The sequence below is a fragment of the Oenanthe melanoleuca genome, chromosome 2 (genome assembly GCF_029582105.1).
Source record: "Oenanthe melanoleuca isolate GR-GAL-2019-014 chromosome 2, OMel1.0, whole genome shotgun sequence".
Classification (NCBI taxonomy): Eukaryota; Metazoa; Chordata; class Aves; order Passeriformes; family Muscicapidae; genus Oenanthe; species Oenanthe melanoleuca.
In genome coordinates this window covers 146926287-146942787 of record NC_079335.1, presented here as the reverse complement: position 1 = coordinate 146942787, position 16501 = coordinate 146926287, and the positions used below count along the sequence as shown (strand labels likewise).

Genomic DNA, 16501 nt, shown 5'->3' with positions numbered 1-16501 from the left:
ATCCATGAGTTTGACACAGTTAGGTCTGAAAGCAAAAATGATGGAGAGAGCCTTAGAATAGTGAAAGAATCCAGAACAGAAATGGCTTGGAAGGGATTTGAACCCAGTTCCAGCCCCAAATCCAAAACTGAATCCTGAATATTCCATGGAGGAGTTAAAGGAGCATTTAGGGCAGGAGACCTTTGGATCATTCCCACCTTCACTCCATCAAAACCATCTCCTGGTTTTTGTCCTCTCCTACCTTAGGACTGGAAAATCTGGATTAATCCAAACCTCTCCTACCTCCCATGGAGTGACTTGGGTCAGGCATGCCAGGAAATTTGTGGCAGAATTAAGGGACTTCACATGTTCAATTCCTTGGATTTGAGTTCCCTTCCCACTCCTGGAATTCCTGTTGCTGGGATTTTGTTGCTGAGAGGTTCCAGAGCAGCATCCTGGCCTCGGTGGCAGCTCTGGGATTTCTGAGGGAGGAGAGCTGTGGGAGTGGGAATTTGGGTTCTCTGGTGTTGTCCACTGGCTCTCCTGGAATTCCAGGTGACCTGGGGTGGGGGAAGGCCAGACTCCCACTCAGATGTGCCTTAAACATCCCCGTGCCTGGAGCAGACGTGGCATTATGGGATATCCTGAGTGGGAAGGGCTCACAGGGATCAGGTCCAACTCCAAGCCCTGCACAGACATCCCAACAACCCCACCCTGGAGCAGCCTTGGGAATGTGCCCATTCCCTGGGGAATATCCAGTGCCCAGCACCCTCTGGGGGAAGAACTTTTCCCTAAAATCCAACCTAAGCCTGACCCAGCTCCAGCTGTTCCCTCATCCCCTTTGGCTGCTCCCTTTTTCCATTCCCCTGCACAAAGCCAAAGGAAATTCATTAAAAAAATTGAAATTTCCAACAGTTCCAGAGCAATCCTCTGGAAAACCTGGAAAAGAGCCACTCTCGTGGAGGTGTTTGAAACAACAGCCTTGGTGAAAGTCAAACAACCCCGTCATGGTTTTGGTGTTGCACCATCTCCTGTCAGACAGACCCAGAGGATGTTTGGATGAAACATTGGGATGCAATTCCTGGCTGGGAGGGTGGGGAGGGGCTGGGATGGAATTCCCAGAGGAGCTGTGGCTGCCCCTGGATCCCTGGAGGTATTTGAGGCCAAGCTGGACATTCAGAACAGCCTGGGACAGTGGGAGGTGTCCCTGGCATGGGGTTGGAACTGGATGTTCTTTAGGATCCCATCCAACCCCCAAAAATTCCAGGATTCCATGATTTTGAATGGTTCCAGTTGGGGTTTTGAGGCAAAGCAGATAAACTCAGCATCAGCCCACAGGAAAAATATTCCAACATTCCCACAGGGATTCCAAAGCTTTGGGCCTCCACCTCCAAAAAGAGCTCAGAATTCCTCAAATCCCCAATATTCCAGGCTGCTGTCATTCCCTCAACCTAATTCCCAGCTTTTCTTCCAGGTTCAAGATCCTTTTAAACTCAGTGTGGGAAGGAATTCCTGGCTGGGAGGGTGGGCAGGGGCTGGGATGGAATTCCCAGAGATTTCTGGCTGCCCCTGGATCCAGGACACTTGGAGCAGCCTGGGACAGCGGGAGGTGTCCCTGCCATGGGATGAGATGATCCTTTAGGCCCTTCCCACCCAAACCATTCCAGGATTGTGGAATTCCGTTGTGTCGGGCTGGGGAATGTGCAGGGATCCGATTGTCCGGGGTGAGGATGGAATCCAGGCTGTCCCTGGTGCGGGAGGATGGGGCAGGGGAGGGATGGAGGGAAATGGCTGCGGGCCTTGGCACGGCCAGGCAGGAATTTCTCCATCATGGACCATTCCCGGCTCTCCTGGCTCTGCTGGCACCTCCTGGAATCGCTTTTCCAGCCCCCACAAACCGTGGAATCCACGATCCCTCGGGCTGATGCTCCTCTGTGTTTTCCCAGCGCCTGACCCGCTGGAATTGCAGCTGTGGTGTCGCCGTGTCCACGGGGCCGTGCCAGGCTGGAACTCCCGTTGGATTAATCCCTGTAATTAACTCTGGATCACGGGAAAGCTCCTAAAGGCACGAGCCAGCACCTCCACAAAATACTTTTGGGATTAGGGGATGGAATGGGCTCTTCCCACTCATTGCAGAGCAGGAAAACACGATGGGATTAAATCCTCCTGCTGAAAACCGAGGCCTGGAGGTGCCTTTTGTGTCTTTGTCCTCCGAGGAATTTTTGGGATCTTTGCCATCAAATCTGGGGATGGTTTGGGTTGGGAAGAACTTTGGGGAAGATCCAATTCCAGCCCTTTACCACGGGCAGCTTGCCCTGGGCTCAAAGCTCCATCTAAGCTGGCCTAAATATTGAGGAATATTGGATCTGGGAATGTTGTGATGAGAGAATTCCTTGGATTGCAGGGGGACGCTGAAGTGGCGCGATGGACGCAACCACGTCGGGGATTTCCAGGAGGGCCTGGAGCACGGGTAAGCCTTGGAAAACGGGATATTCCCTGCTCTTAAAATCAGCTGGAATGGTTCCTTCCAGAGGTTGGAACCTGGAGAGAAGGCATTGACAGTGACTGCCCCCAGGGGCTGGAATCTGATCCCAGATCCCTAAACCCGTGGGATTTATTCCTAGGAAGTGTCTTACAGTTATTTTTAGATCCTTTTATAAATATCACTAAAATTAGGAGTTTTTACAGAAAAAGCACGATCCCACGAAATTCAAATTGGTTTTTAAACTTCATCCACTACAAAGGAGTCGCCATTTGCCATTCTGAATTTTTCCATGCAGACATTTCCATCCAGCTAGAATCTAATCCCAGATCCCCAAAATCCATGGGAATTTACTCCTAAAAGTTATTTTTAGATCCCTTGAAAACCTCACTTAAATGAGGAGTTTTTACAATAAAATCCCGATCCCACAAAATTCAAATTGGTTTTTAAACTTCATCCACTACAATGGAGCCACCATTTTCCATGCTGGATTTTTCCATGCTGGATTTTTTTCCATGCTGGATTTTTCCATGCTGACCTTTTCTGTGCTGGATTTTTCCATGCTAGATTTTTCCATGCTGACCTCTTCTGTGCTGTCCTTTTCCATTCTGGATTTTTCCATACTGAATTTTTCCATACTGGCCTTTTCCATGCTGGATTTTTTCCATGCTGAATTTTTCCATACTGGCCTTTTCCATGCTGGATTTTTCCATGCTGACCTTGTCCATGCTGACCTTCTCCATTCTGGATTTTTCCATACTGGCCTTTTCCATGCTGGATTTTCCATGCTCAGTTTTTCCATGCTGGATTTTTTCATGCTGGAATTTTTCATGCTGGAATTTTTCATGCTGACCTTTTCCATTCTGGCCTTTTCCATGCTGGATTTTTCCATGCTGACCTTTTCCGTGCTGGATTTTTTTATCATGCTGGATTTTTCCATGCTGGTCTTTTCCATACTGACCTTTTCCGTGCTGGATTTTCCATGCTCAGTTTTTCCATGCTGGATTTTTTCGTGCTGGATTTTTCCATGCTGACCTTTTCCATACTGGATTTTTCCATGCTGACCTTTTTCCATGCTGATCTTTTCCACGCTGACCTTTTCCACACTGGATTTTTCTACGCTGGATTTTTCCACGCTGACCTTTTCCATACTGGATTTTTCCACGCTGACCTTTTCCATGCTGGATTTTTCCGTGCTGACCTTCTCCCTGTGTCCCTGGCAGGTTTGGGATCTGCCTGGTCCCGCGGCGCTCCGAGGACCGCTACGACTGCTACAAGTGCCACTGGCACCAGGGCAAGATGCAGGGCTATGGAATCTGTGAGTAAGTAAAGTCCAGGGTGGATTCCAGGGAAAAGGGGGTGGTTCCAGGGATTTAAAGATGGAAATGCTCCCTGAAATCTTTGGAACCTGGTCTGGAAATGCTTTGTGGGCATTTAGAATTCCAGAATTGTTTTGGAGCTTAAGGATGATCCCACTCCCATCCATTCCGTGGAAGACTTCCCACTATCCCAGGGTGTTCCAAGCCCCAATGTCCAACCTGGCCTTGGACATTCCAGGGATCCAGGAACAGCCACAACTTCTCTGGGAATTCCATCCTAGCCAGGAATTCCCAATTCCCAATATCCCATCCATCCCTGCCCTCTGGCAGTGAAGCCATTCCCTGTGTCCTGTCCCTCCACATCTTTCCCCAGCCCCTCTCCAGATCTCCTGGAGCCCCTTCAGGCCCTGCAAGGGACTCCAAGGTTTCCCTGGAATTTTCTTTTCTGAGGTCACCCCAAATGCTTTGGTCCCTGGGAACACTGGGCTGCCCCTGGTTCCTGCTCATCCCTATCCCTGATTTCTCCATGCCAAGAGGGACAGACCCAACATTCCAACTGGGATCAGCCTGCCTCCAGCCTGGATCTTCTGCTCTGTATTTAAACCTGGAGCTTCTCTTCCCAGAGGGGCCAGTCCAGGGAAGGGCTGGTGGCCACCACAACCAGCTGGATCCAAGCCTGGACTCCTCCCTGTGGATCCAATTTTCCAGCCTGGATTCACCAGAGCTCCCTGTGCCCAGGCTGGTGAGAGGTCAAGGCCTCTCCCAGGACAATTCCAAGCCCATGTGTTGAGTCCTTGGGTAATTTGGGAAGCTCTGGAATGTCCAGTTTGGGTGGTGCACATTCCCAACAGCAAACAAGGATCAATATTTGGAATATTTTGAGATGGATGAGCCTGATCTACTTGCTTCCCTGATTTTCTACTCCAGTAGAAATATTCCAAATCAAATCAAATATTCCCAGGCTGGAATTCCATCCCTCTTCCTGCAGGTATGGGAGTGACCTGGTCTACAAGGGCTACTTCAAGGACAACGTGCGCCAAGGGTTCGGGATCCTGGAGAACTTCTCAGCAGAGCATCCCTTCAAATACACAGGACAGTGGGAAAACGACAAAAAAAATGGATATGGAGTCTGGGAAGACAAGGAGAGGTAAAGACAGGGTGGATCAGAGGTGGGGGACAGCTTTGGGTTTGATGGGATAAATCCTGGAGATGTGGGATGGAAGGCTTGAATTCCTTGGAAAACATTCCTGGAGCTCAGTTTGTGTGGGACATCCAGGCTGGGGAGTTGTGTCAGGAAAAAACGCCCTCAGCAGGACAAATCCAATGGATTGAGAGCTGGGAAAACAGGGAAAATCCAAGCTTTGGCTTTCCCTTGCCTTGCAGAGGGGAGAGGTACATCGGGATGTGGCTGGATGACCAGAGGCACGGAGAGGGCGTCGTGGTGGCGCAGTCAGGGCTCTGCTACCAGAGGACATTCCATGCGGATAAAATGGTGGTGAGTCCAAGATTTCCGTGGAATCTGGAGATCCCTGGCATGGGGAGTTCACCACCGAGGGTGAGGTTGAGGTTTCATTCCCTAATTCATCCTGGAGTGTTCTATTTTCTTTATTATTATTATTTTTTTTGTTGTTGCTCCAAGTTTCCTCACCTCCTTCTCCGTGGGTTTTTCCTGGAGCTTCTCCCAAACCTTGAAAGGAAATGTTGGGCTTCAAAAAATAAAAAATTTGCGGAATCTGCATCCCATCAATTTTTCTGGGATGAATTGGAGCATTGGTGGGAAGTTCATGCCAGGAATTCCCGACTTTTCTTTTCATCCCAAGGGTTCAGGAATTCTGCTCCTGGAAGACGACTCCGTCTACGAAGGGAACTTCACAGAAGATCTGGTATTTGTTGGAAAGGTGGGAATTTCCTCTCCCTCCTCCAGGAATTTCCAATGGATTCATCTCCTTCCTGCTTCGCTTCCCCCAACTTCCTTAAAAAAAACCCCCATTTGCCGAATTTTTGGGATTTTTCTCCCAGAAGTAAAGCTGCACCTGGGAGATGCTGGAAATTCTGGGAAGAATTTGGGATTTTAATGGTTTTCATTTACTTCAGGTTTTGGTTTGTTTGAGGTTTTTTTGGTTGAGGTTTTGGGGGTTTTTATTGGGTTTTATGAGACATTTTTGGTTTTTTTGGGGGGTCGGGAGGTTTTATTGGGTTTTAAGTGACATTTTTTTTTTGGTTGAGTTTTTAAGGTTTTTTATTGGGTTTTATGAGACATTTCTGATTGGGTTTTTTGGCTTTTTTTCCTCAATTTTTATGAGTTTTATTGGATTTTATGGGATATTTTTGGTTGAGTTTTGGGGGTTTTGGGTTTTTTTGCTGGGGTTTTATGGGACACTTTTGGTTGAATCTTTGGGATTTTTATATTGGGCTTTATGGGACATTTCTGATTGAGTTCTTGGAGTTTTATTGGGTTTTACAGGACACTTTTGGTTGAGTTTTTTTGGGGGATTTTTTTTTTCTTCATTTTTATGTTTTTATTGGCTTTTTCTGGGGGCGGGGTTTGGCTGTGCTTTGCAGCTGCACCCAAAATCCTTTTTTATTTTTTAAACCAGGAACATTTCAGCCTTTGGGGCCACAGGAAATGTTGCAAAACCCCCGGAGCTGCTGTAACAAACAGCAGAAATTTGGGATTTCGCAATCCAGGCCCTGCCCTGACACGTCCAAGGTTTTGTGGTTGGATTTGCACAGAAATTTCTGCTCCAAAGTGTTGAGAAAATCCTCAGGGCGGGGAAAACGAGTTTTCCAGCACGTCCCAGAAATCTGGGATGAGCCCAGCAGGAATTCTGGGATACTGCATAATTAACGCTCGTTAATTAATGCAAATGAGATTTGGCAGTGGAGGAAGAATTTGTCATCATCTTCCTCCTCCAGAGGCCATTCCATGAAGATAAAACTGGGGGGAATCCAAGATTTCCGTGGGATCTGGAAATCCCTGGGATGTGGAAAATCTGGAAATCCTTGGGAAACTCCAGGAGGGATTAATTCCAGTGCTGGGATATTTTTCCCAAATTTTGGACAATTTTCCCAAATTGTCCAAAATTCTGATTTAGATTTAGTGGTGGGTCCAGAAAATTCCGGAATGTGCTTCCTGCTTTTCTGGCTGGAATTCCACAAGCCAGACTCGGGATATTAATTTGGATTGAATTTTGGGGGTATTAATAATTAATAGAGAATTGAATTATAAATAGGGAATTGAATAATACAATTTAATAATAGAGCATTTAATAATAATTCTAGAATTTAATACTAGAAAATGTAATAAGAAATTTAATAGTAAATCAATAATAGGGAATTGATACAAGAGAAAATTTAATAACAGAGAATTTATATAATAAAGAGAGAATTTATTTATGGAGAATTTGATAATATATAGAAAATGTAATAATAGAGAATTTAATGATGGAGAATGTAATAATATATAGAAAATTTAATAACATAATATATATCATAAATAGACAACTTAATAATTGAAAATTGATATAATAGAAAATTTGATAACAAAGAGAAAATTTAATAAGAGAATTTAATACTAAATAGAGAAATTAATGGTAGATAATTTAACAATAGAGAATTTAATAATAAATAGAGAATTTAAGAAGAGAGAATTTAACAATGGATAATTTAATACTAAATAAAAAATTTAAGAATAGAGAATTTAACAATAGATTATTTAATCACAGATAATTTAATACTAAATAGAAAATATAGAAAATTTAATAATAGAGAATTTAACAACAGATAATTTAATAACAGAGACTTTAATACTAGAGAAATAGAAAATGTCAAAATAGAAAATTTAATAATAGAAAATTTAAGAATAGAGAATTTAAGAATAGAAAATTTAAGAATATAGATTTAAAAAGTAGAGAATTTAATACTAAATAGAGAATTTAATACTGAATAGAGAATTTAGAATAGAGAATTTAAGGACTGAAAATTTAAGAACAGGGAATTTCATAGAGAGCCGATGCAGAGAAATGCCAGGAGGGAATTCCTGAGATGCCAGGAGGGAATTCCTCAGATGCCAGGAGGGAATTCCCGAAATGCCAGGAGGGAATTCCCGAAATGCCAGGTGGGAATTCCTGAAATGCCAGGAGGGAGTTCCCGAGATGCCAGGAGGGAATTCCCGAAATGCCAGGAGGGAATTCCCAAAATGCCAGGAGGGAATTCCCGAGATGCCGGGAGGGAATTCCTGAAATGCCAGGAGGGAATTCCCGAAATGCCAGGAGGGAATTCCCGAAATGCCGGGAGGGAATTCCTCAGATGCCAGGAGGGAATTCCTCAGATGCCAGGAGGGAATTCCCGAAATGCCGGGAGGGAATTCCCGAGATGCCGGGAGGGAATTACCAAAATGCCAGGAGGGAATTCCCGAAATGCCAGGTGGGAATTCCTGAAATGCCAGGAGGGAATTCCCGAGATGCCAGGAGGGAATTCCCGAGATGCCAGGAAGGAATTCCTGAAATGCCAGGAGGGAATTCCCGAGATGCCAGGAGGGAATTCCCGAAATGCCGGGAGGGAATTCCCGAATCCCGGATTTGCTCTCCGCAGGGGAAGCTCTCCTTGGCCAACGGCTTCGTGCTGGAGGGGACGTTCAGCGCGCGCGGCGGCCGCGGGCTGCGCACCCAGGGCGTGCTCAACACAACCCCTGAGCCCGAGGAGCCGCGCCCCGCAGCGTGAGTGTCCTGGTCTGGGGTCTGCCAGGAAAGGCAAAGCTTCTCTTGGAAATGGGGAATGTGAACACCCTCCCTCCTAATTATTGTAATTTTGAAATTAAGGGGCTCTCAGGTAAAGATGTGGGAATTAGGAATAACAGTTCTTTACTAGGAAAATTAAAATAGAAATGCAGTATTACACAGAACAATCCCAGCCCTGCCAGAGTCAGAATCCAAGCTGACACCCGTCAGTCAGTCAGGGTGTTGGCACAGTCCCATTCAATGGTGGCTGCATCCTCCTGCAGGGGCAGATGTGGTTCAGCTGGAGCAGTGCTCCTGGAGAAGGTGCAGTTTCCTCTGAAGCTCCAGGGATGATGTGGAAAGGTCTGGCTTTCCTCTGGAATCCAGTGGAAAGAAGGTTCCTTGGTGTCCCAATCTCAGTTTTTATCTGGGTAGGAAAGGCTTGGCTCCTCCCCTGGCTGGAGCATCTCCCATGGGATGATGGAATTTTATCAGTCATGCCCTGGGACTCACTGGCCATGAACAGGAGATATCTCCTGGAGGGAGGATGGGCTGTGGGAAGATAAAGATGATTGCCCAGCTGGTTTAAAGATGGCCCATGAGCAGATAATGTGTGCCAGGAGATCAGGGTCACTGCCCCAGCTGGGTTAACAGATGGGACAGAATTCACATTTCTGGTCACATCCTGCACTGCAGCCCAGGACGCTGAGCTGTGGGATCCGCCCGAATTCCGCATCCCACGGCAGCTCCGGAGCCATCCCGGCTTCGGTTCCTGCCTGGGAATTCATCCAGGCTGGATTGATGGGAAATGGGGCCCGTGGGGTTCATTCTGTGTGGGAGTGAGGGATGGGGATTCCTGGAAAATCCTGGGATTTTCATGGAGTTCATTCCATGTGGGGATGAGGGATGGATGTTTCCCAGAAATCATAGGGTTAATTCCATGTAGGAATGAAGGAATGGATGTTTTAGTGCCATCCTGGGATTTTCATGGAGTTAATTCCATAGGGAAGCAGGAATGGATGTTTTTCTGAATTTTGTGGGACTGTCAAGGAGTTAATTCCATGTGGGAATGAGGGAACGGATAGTTCCCTGAAATCCTGGTGTTAAATCCATGTGGCAAGTGGGAATGGATGTTTTCCTGAAATCCTGGGATTTTCATGGAATTAATTCCATGTAGGAATGAGGGAAAGGACATTTTGATGCCATCCAGCCCAAATTCCCCCCAAATTCCAGGTCTCTTCACAAATCCCAGTCCAATTCCATCTTTTTTCCCCTCTAGAACATTCCCAGGCCCTCAGAGCATCCATGGGACAGAAATTCCATTTTCCAGAGCAGGAAAGCTCCTGGGAATGGTGCTCAATTCTTATCCAGCTTTTCTCCAGGAATTCTGAGCAGATAATCTGTAATTAGGAATATCGAGGAATACCCAGGAGTGCATGGAGCAGGAAGACCAGGATTAATTAAAAAATTCCAGATTAATTCTGTCCCTGGGAATTCCATCCCAGCCAGGAATTCCTTTCCAAAATTCCATTTAAATCTCAATTTTTCCAATAGGAAACCATTCCCTGTTTTCCTGTCCCTCCATCCCTTATCCCAAGTCCCTCTCCAGCTCTCCTGGAGCCCCTCTAGTCCCTGGAATTTTCCCTTTTCCAGGAAAGCATTCCCACTTTCCCAGCTTGTTTCTATCAAATCCCAGAGAATTTTCCCATTTTTGAGGGAGAAATCCACAAGAATTTGGGAAGAACGTGGAAAAATCCCAATCTTGTGTTTTCCAGCCAGCTGGGCCTCAAGGAATTCCCAGTGGAGATGAGATGGACGGGAATCTTCGAGCAATTCCTGGAATTCCTCCAGTCCGGATGCAAGGAGGAAATGGAGGAATCTTTCACAGGATTCCACATCCAATCCAGCAAGGAGCTGAGGAAATCCCAGGAATATCTGTTCTGCCAAAGGTATGGAGGGAATCCCAGGAATTCCTGAGGAAATCCAGAGAATTCCTGTTGTGCCAGAGGTATGGAGGGAATCCCAGGAATTCCTGAGAAAATCCAGAGAATTTCTGTTCTGTCAATGAGGAAATTGCAGGAATCCCTGAGAAAATCTTAGGAATTCCTGTTCTGCCAAAGGTAAAGAGGGAATCCTAGAAATCCCAGAGGAAAACCTGGGAATTCTAGTTTCTGCCAAAGAAGAAATCCTGGGAATCCCTGAGGAAATCCTGGGAATCCCTGAGGAAATCCTGGGAATCCCTGAGGAAATCCTGGGAATTCCTGTTCTGCCAGAGCTACTGCAGACCCTCATTCCCACTCAGCAATGTGATGCAATTCCAAGAATTTTCCCATTTCACACCTCAGGTGAAATTTTTGCTGCTGAGGTTCATCCACACCCATGAAAATTCTGTTTGAATTATTTTAATGTCCCTTTGGAATCTGCCAGTCTGGATTTATCCATAGCTGGTTTTCCTTCCTCACTTCCCATTTTTCCAGAGGCACTGAGGAGATCTCCTGGAAAACTGAGGATATCCTGGAAGAGCTCATCCAGCATCAGGATCTCCAGTCACTCCAGAGTTACTTGGAGAAGGTAAAGATAGAAATTTTTTATTAAAGTTATCAATATCCAAATTTAATGATAAATAATTTAATAACAAATAATTTAATAGTCAAGAATTTAAGAATCCATAATTTAATAGTACATAATTTATGGAATAAATAATGTAATAATAGATAGTTAATAAAGGATTTAATGATAGACAATTGAATAATAAAAAATAAAATAATAGAGAATAGATATAATAAAGAATTTAATAATAGACAATTAATAGAGAATTTAATAATAAAAATATAGTAATAGGGAATCGAATAATAAAAAATTGAACAATAAATAGAGAATTTAATAATGGAGAATAATAATAAATAGAGAATTTGATAAAAAATAGATAATTTATTAATAGAGAATTTATACAATAAATAGAAATGTAATGATCGAGAATTAATGATAGAGAATTTAATAATAAATAATTTAATAATTAATAGAGAACATAATAGAAAATTTAATAATAAAGTGTTGGTATAAGGAATAGAGAATTTAATAATAGAGAATTTATTAGTAAATAGAGAATTTTATAATAACGATAAAAATATAATTTAATAATAAAGAATTTAATAAGAAATAGAGAATTTATATTAAAAACAGAGAATTTATAGAAGAGAAATTTTAGTAATAAAGAATTTTTATAATAAATAGGAAGGTTGTTTTTCCCTCCTCCACTTTTCCCAGCGAATCCCATCCTGAAAAAGGGAGCAGGAAACATCCAAAATATCCCAAATTCCTGCTGGGAATTCCAGGAGAAATCCAGATGCCCTTTTGGAATTTCCCTCTCCTCCTGATCCATAAAATGGGATTTTCCAGGCACTGAAATCCTCCCTGCATCCCTTGGGAAAGCTGCTGCGGGCTCTGAGCGTGGCGTTCCAGGCCACGTATTCCGGGATCGGAGCCAACCGGCACCTGCTGGGAATGGCACAGGAGGAGGTCAAGTTCTACTCCAAGAAAATTTGGGAATTCTACCAGTGAGTCCAGCATGGAGCTTTTCCATGGGGTGGGAGCATGGGGTGGATCTTTGGGATCGTGGGATTAGGGGCCGTGCCTCTGTATTCCTTTTTTCTTGGGAGTTCTCTGGAATTCTTGGGAGTTCTTGGGAGTTCTTTGGAATTCTTGGGAGTTCCTGGGAGTTCTTGGGAGTTCTTTGGGATTCTTGAGAGTTCTTTGGAATTCTTGGGAGTTCTTTGGGATTCCTGGGAATTACTGGGGATTCTTGAGAGATCTTTGAATTTCTTGGGATTTCTTGAGAATTCTTAGGAATTCTTTAAAATTCTTTGGAATTCTTGGGAGTTCTTGGGAGTTCTTGAGAATTCTTTGGAATTCTTGGGAGTTCTTTGGAGTTCTTGGGAGTTCTTTGGAATTCTTGGGAGTTCTTGGGAATTCTTGAGAGATCTTTGAATTTCTTGGGAGTTCTTGAGAATTCATAGGAATTCTTTAAAATTCTTTGGAATTCTTGGGAGTTACCGGGAATTCCTGGGAGTTCTTGGGAATTCTTTAAAATTCTTTGGAATTCTTGGGAGTTACTGGGAATTCCTGGGAGTTCTTTGGAATTCTTGGGAGTTCTTTGAAATTCTTGGGACTTCTTGGGAGTTCTTTGGAGATCGTTGGAATTCTTGAGACTTCTTTGGAATTCTTGGGAGTTCTTGGAAATTCTTGAGAATTCTTTGGAATTCATGGGAGTTCTTGAGAATTCATAGGAATGCTTTGGAATTCTTGGGAGTTCTTGGGAGTTCTTCAGAATTCATAGGAATTCTTTAAAATTCTTTGGAATTCTTGGGAGTTCTTGGGAGTTCTTTGGCGTTCTTTGGAATTCTTGGGAATTCTTGAGAGATCTTTGAAATTCTTGGGAGTTCTTGAGAATTCTTAGGAATTCTTGAGAGTTCTTGGGAATTCTTGGGAGAGTTGCTTCCTCGAGGTGACAGTTGATGAGAGCACAAATCCATGGGGTTGGAAATCTGGGATCATGGAATGGTTTGGGTTGGAAATCTCATCCACTTCCAACCCCTTCCCACCATCCCAGCTGCTGCAAGCCCCATCCAGCCTCTCCTTGGGCACTTCCAGGGATCCAGGGGCAGCCACAGATTTTCTGGGAATTCTATCCCAGCCAGGAATTCCTTCCCAATATCCAACTGAAACCATTCCAGGATTCTCTGGAAAATCAGGACAAATCCCAGCTGCTTTTCCAGAGTGGGATCATCCTTCAGTGCTCATGGATGGATCAAGGAATTGGGACCACTCTGCTCCTTGGAATCCATGGAAATTCTGGAATTCTCAGCCATTCCTGGTGCTTGTGCTGCTCAGGGAGAAACCCCTCCAACACTGGAACAGCTCTGCCAGAATTCCAGGGATTTTCACTGGATCTCCCAAAAATTATCCTTAAAAATCCCCCAGGGAATGAACTAATCCCTGTTTTTTGCTTTTCCAGGGGTTTGCTCAGGCTGGCCCTGGAGCAGAAGGGCCAAGTGCCCTCGGAGGAAGTGGATCCCAGGTTGGTGGCACCTCCAGAGGTTCCGTGTTCAGCTTTCGGGATTTATGAGGGATCTCTGAAATTCAGGAAGTTCTGAGCGTGTGTTTGTGTCCTTGAGCCAGGCTCAGTGCTCAGACTTGTCTGCTTGAGCCAGGCTTAGTGCCCAGATTTTGTGTTTGTCTGAGCCTGGACTGGGCTCAGAGTGCCGAGTTTTCCATAGTTTTCCATGGAGCATGGAACCAGCTCCTTCTCCTCATGTTCTGGAGGAGAAAACGGTGCCAGAGGAGGTGGAAAATATGGAATAAAAACTGGGAATAATTGCAGGAAACCAGATTTAGGATTTTGGGATAGAGAAGCCAAATTTTGGTTCCACTGGCTCTGCTTGCTCCGGGTTTTCCCGCTAATTTTTCCTCAGCCACTCCCACAAAACCAGGAGAGGAAAAAGGCTTGAAGTTAATTTATTTGGTCTTGGTGGTCAAGTTATTCCATGGGAATATTTTGGAAAAACCAGCTGGGAATTGGGCTCTGGTGCTCCAGGTTTTTCCCAGTGACTCTGAAGATGTCCTGCAGCTCCAGGTTTTTTTTTCCCAGTGAATCTTCTGGAGTTCTCCTGGTGCTCCAGGATTTTTTTCCCATTGACTCTGGATATCTCCTGGAGCTCCAGGTTTTTATTCCCAGTGAATTTTCTGGGGTTCTCCTGGTGCTCCAGGATTTTTTTCCCAGTGACTCTGGATATCTCCTGGAGCTCCAGGTTTTTTTCCCCAGTGAATTTCCTGGAGTTCTCCTGGTGCTCCAGGATTTTTTTCCTAGTGACTCTGGCTATCTCGTGGAGCTCCAGGTTTTTTTTTTTTTTCCCAGTGAATTTCCTGGAGATCTCCTGATTCTCCAGGATATTTTTCTGAGTGACTCTGGAGTTCTTCTGGAGCTCCAGGTATTTTTTTCCCAATGAATTTCCTGGAGTTCTCCTGGTGCTCCAGGATTTTTTTTCCCAGTGACTCTGGATATCTCCTGGAGCTCCAGGTTTTTCCCAGTGAATTTCCTGGAGATCTCTTGCATCATCTTGTGGCCACCACAACCCAACCGTGCCAAGCTCAGAAGAGCAAAAAACAAGAACACCTCAGAAGCGCCTCTTCCACGGGATGCTGGGTGGGTTTGGGAATATCCACATGGATTCCCCTGGAAAATCCCATTTTTTTTTCCCTCTTTTCCAGTCTCCAGAAGGGCTCCAGCCTGGTCCTGCCGCTGATCCTGCCCACCTTCTATCCCGAGCTCTCCATGCTCTACATGCTCCAGCACCAGCGTGAGGACGAGCTCTACTGCCAGGGAATCGTGGAGCTCAGCCTCTTCTCGGATATCCAGCTCCTGGAATTCCTGGATGTGCAGAAGTAAGCGGGAATTTTCCGTCCCCAGTGAAAATTCCGGAAATGTTGAGTCGCCGTTGGATTCGTCATTGGTTTTTCCCCAGTTTTTCACTGGAGTTTCTCCCCAGTTTTTCACTGGAGTTTCTCCCCAGGTTGCTGGAGGAATTCCTGCTCTGGAATGTTTGGTTGGAAGGAGAATTTTTAATTTTTTTTTTTTTTAATTTTTAATTGAAATCTGTTTTAGTTGAAAGCAGCTTAATGCAAAGGTGCTGTTATTCCTACTTATCCTCATTTTTGGTGGGAAATTCCCAAATTCTTTGCTCCAAATCATCCTGATTTTACAAATATCTATAAACTTACAAATTTGGAAGATTTCCAAATCCTTTGCTGCAAATCATCCCAAATTTAGAAATGTCTATAGATATATAAATGTGGAAAGTTCCCAACTTCTTTGCTCCAAATCATCTGGAATTTAGAAATTGCTTGGAAAAGGAATGTTTGTTCCCTGTTAAAATGTGGGAATAATGATGGAAAAGATGGGAGAAGTGGAGGCAGATGTTTCCCTCATCCATTCCTGCTCCTGGATCCACTTCTAGAAAGCAGATTGGGAATTTTCCTCTGGGATTTCAGGAGAACAGCAGATCCAGAGTCTCAGTTGGATTCCATCCAAAAGAAATGAGAGGAATTGGATGGAAAAGTGCCAAAGTTTCTCATGGATTATCCCAGGATCATCCCTGAGGAATGCAAACTCTGATGGGAGCTCTCAGTGAAGTGGATCCATGGGATGGAGCTTAGGGAAGTGAATCCATGGGATTGGAGATCCCAGGGAAGTGGATCCTTGGGATTGGAGATCCCAGGGAAGTGGATCCATGGGATTGCAGATCCCAGGGAAGTGGATCCATGGGATTGCAGATCCCAGGGAAGTGGATCCTTGGGATTGGAGATCCCAGGGAAGTGAATCCATGGGATTTGAGATCCCAGGGAAGTGGATCCTTGGGATTTGAGATCCCAGGGAAGTGGATCCATGGGATTGGAGATCCCAGGAAAGTGGATCCTTGGGATTGCAGATCCCAGGGAAGTGGATCCATGGGATGGAGCTTAGGGAAGTGAATCCATGGGATTTGAGATCCCAGGGAAGTGGATCCTTGGGATTGGAGATCCCAGGGAAGTGGATCCTTGGGATTTGAGATCCCAGGGAAGTGGATCCATGGGATTGGAGATCCCAGGGAAGTGGATCCATGGGATTGGAGATCCCAGGGAAGTGGATCCATGGGATGGAGCTCCCATGAGGAGATGGAAGAACCACTGCATTCCAGATGTAATCCATCCTAAATCCCAATTTTCCCTTTCCAGGCACCTGTGGCCTCTCAAAGATCTCACCCTGACCTCCAACCAGGTGAGGAAAACCCTCGGAGCCAGCTGGGAATGGGGCATGGAATTGTGCTTGGATGAGGGTGGAGCTTCTCCGAATCAATCCCAGGAATCCAAGCTCCATGATCCGTTCCAATCCAGAGTTGCTGCCTGTGGATTTCCTCGGATTTCCTTCCCAGTTTTTGTGGGATGGCTCTGGAATTTCTGTCACTGGA

At 45.0% G+C, this 16501-nt stretch overlaps 1 protein-coding gene across 6 annotated transcripts in view; it reads left to right on the top strand.

The window, feature by feature from the left end:
- ALS2CL (ALS2 C-terminal like) overlaps positions 1-16501 on the top strand; it is a 96752-nt gene that overhangs the window by 21972 nt on the left and 58279 nt on the right. For 4 of the 6 annotated variants that reach the window (XR_008839756.1, XR_008839755.1, XM_056483757.1 and 1 more), the window contains exons 11-22: positions 2384-2449; positions 3685-3783; positions 4769-4927; positions 5164-5275; positions 5601-5678; positions 8374-8498; positions 10274-10447; positions 10976-11069; positions 11898-12055; positions 13513-13575; positions 14766-14939; positions 16269-16311. Coding sequence is in view for 4 of the 6 variants with exons in the window: in XM_056483757.1 (XP_056339732.1) it covers positions 2384-2449; positions 3685-3783; positions 4769-4927; positions 5164-5275; positions 5601-5678; positions 8374-8498; positions 10274-10447; positions 10976-11069; positions 11898-12055; positions 13513-13575; positions 14766-14939; positions 16269-16311 (1345 nt within the window). In the remaining 2 variants the exon portion in view is untranslated. The remainder of the gene's footprint in view (positions 1-2383; positions 2450-3684; positions 3784-4768; positions 4928-5163; positions 5276-5600; positions 5679-8373; positions 8499-10273; positions 10448-10975; positions 11070-11897; positions 12056-13512; positions 13576-14765; positions 14940-16268; positions 16312-16501) is intronic. The other 2 variants (XM_056483755.1, XM_056483756.1) reach the window with 2 other exon arrangements.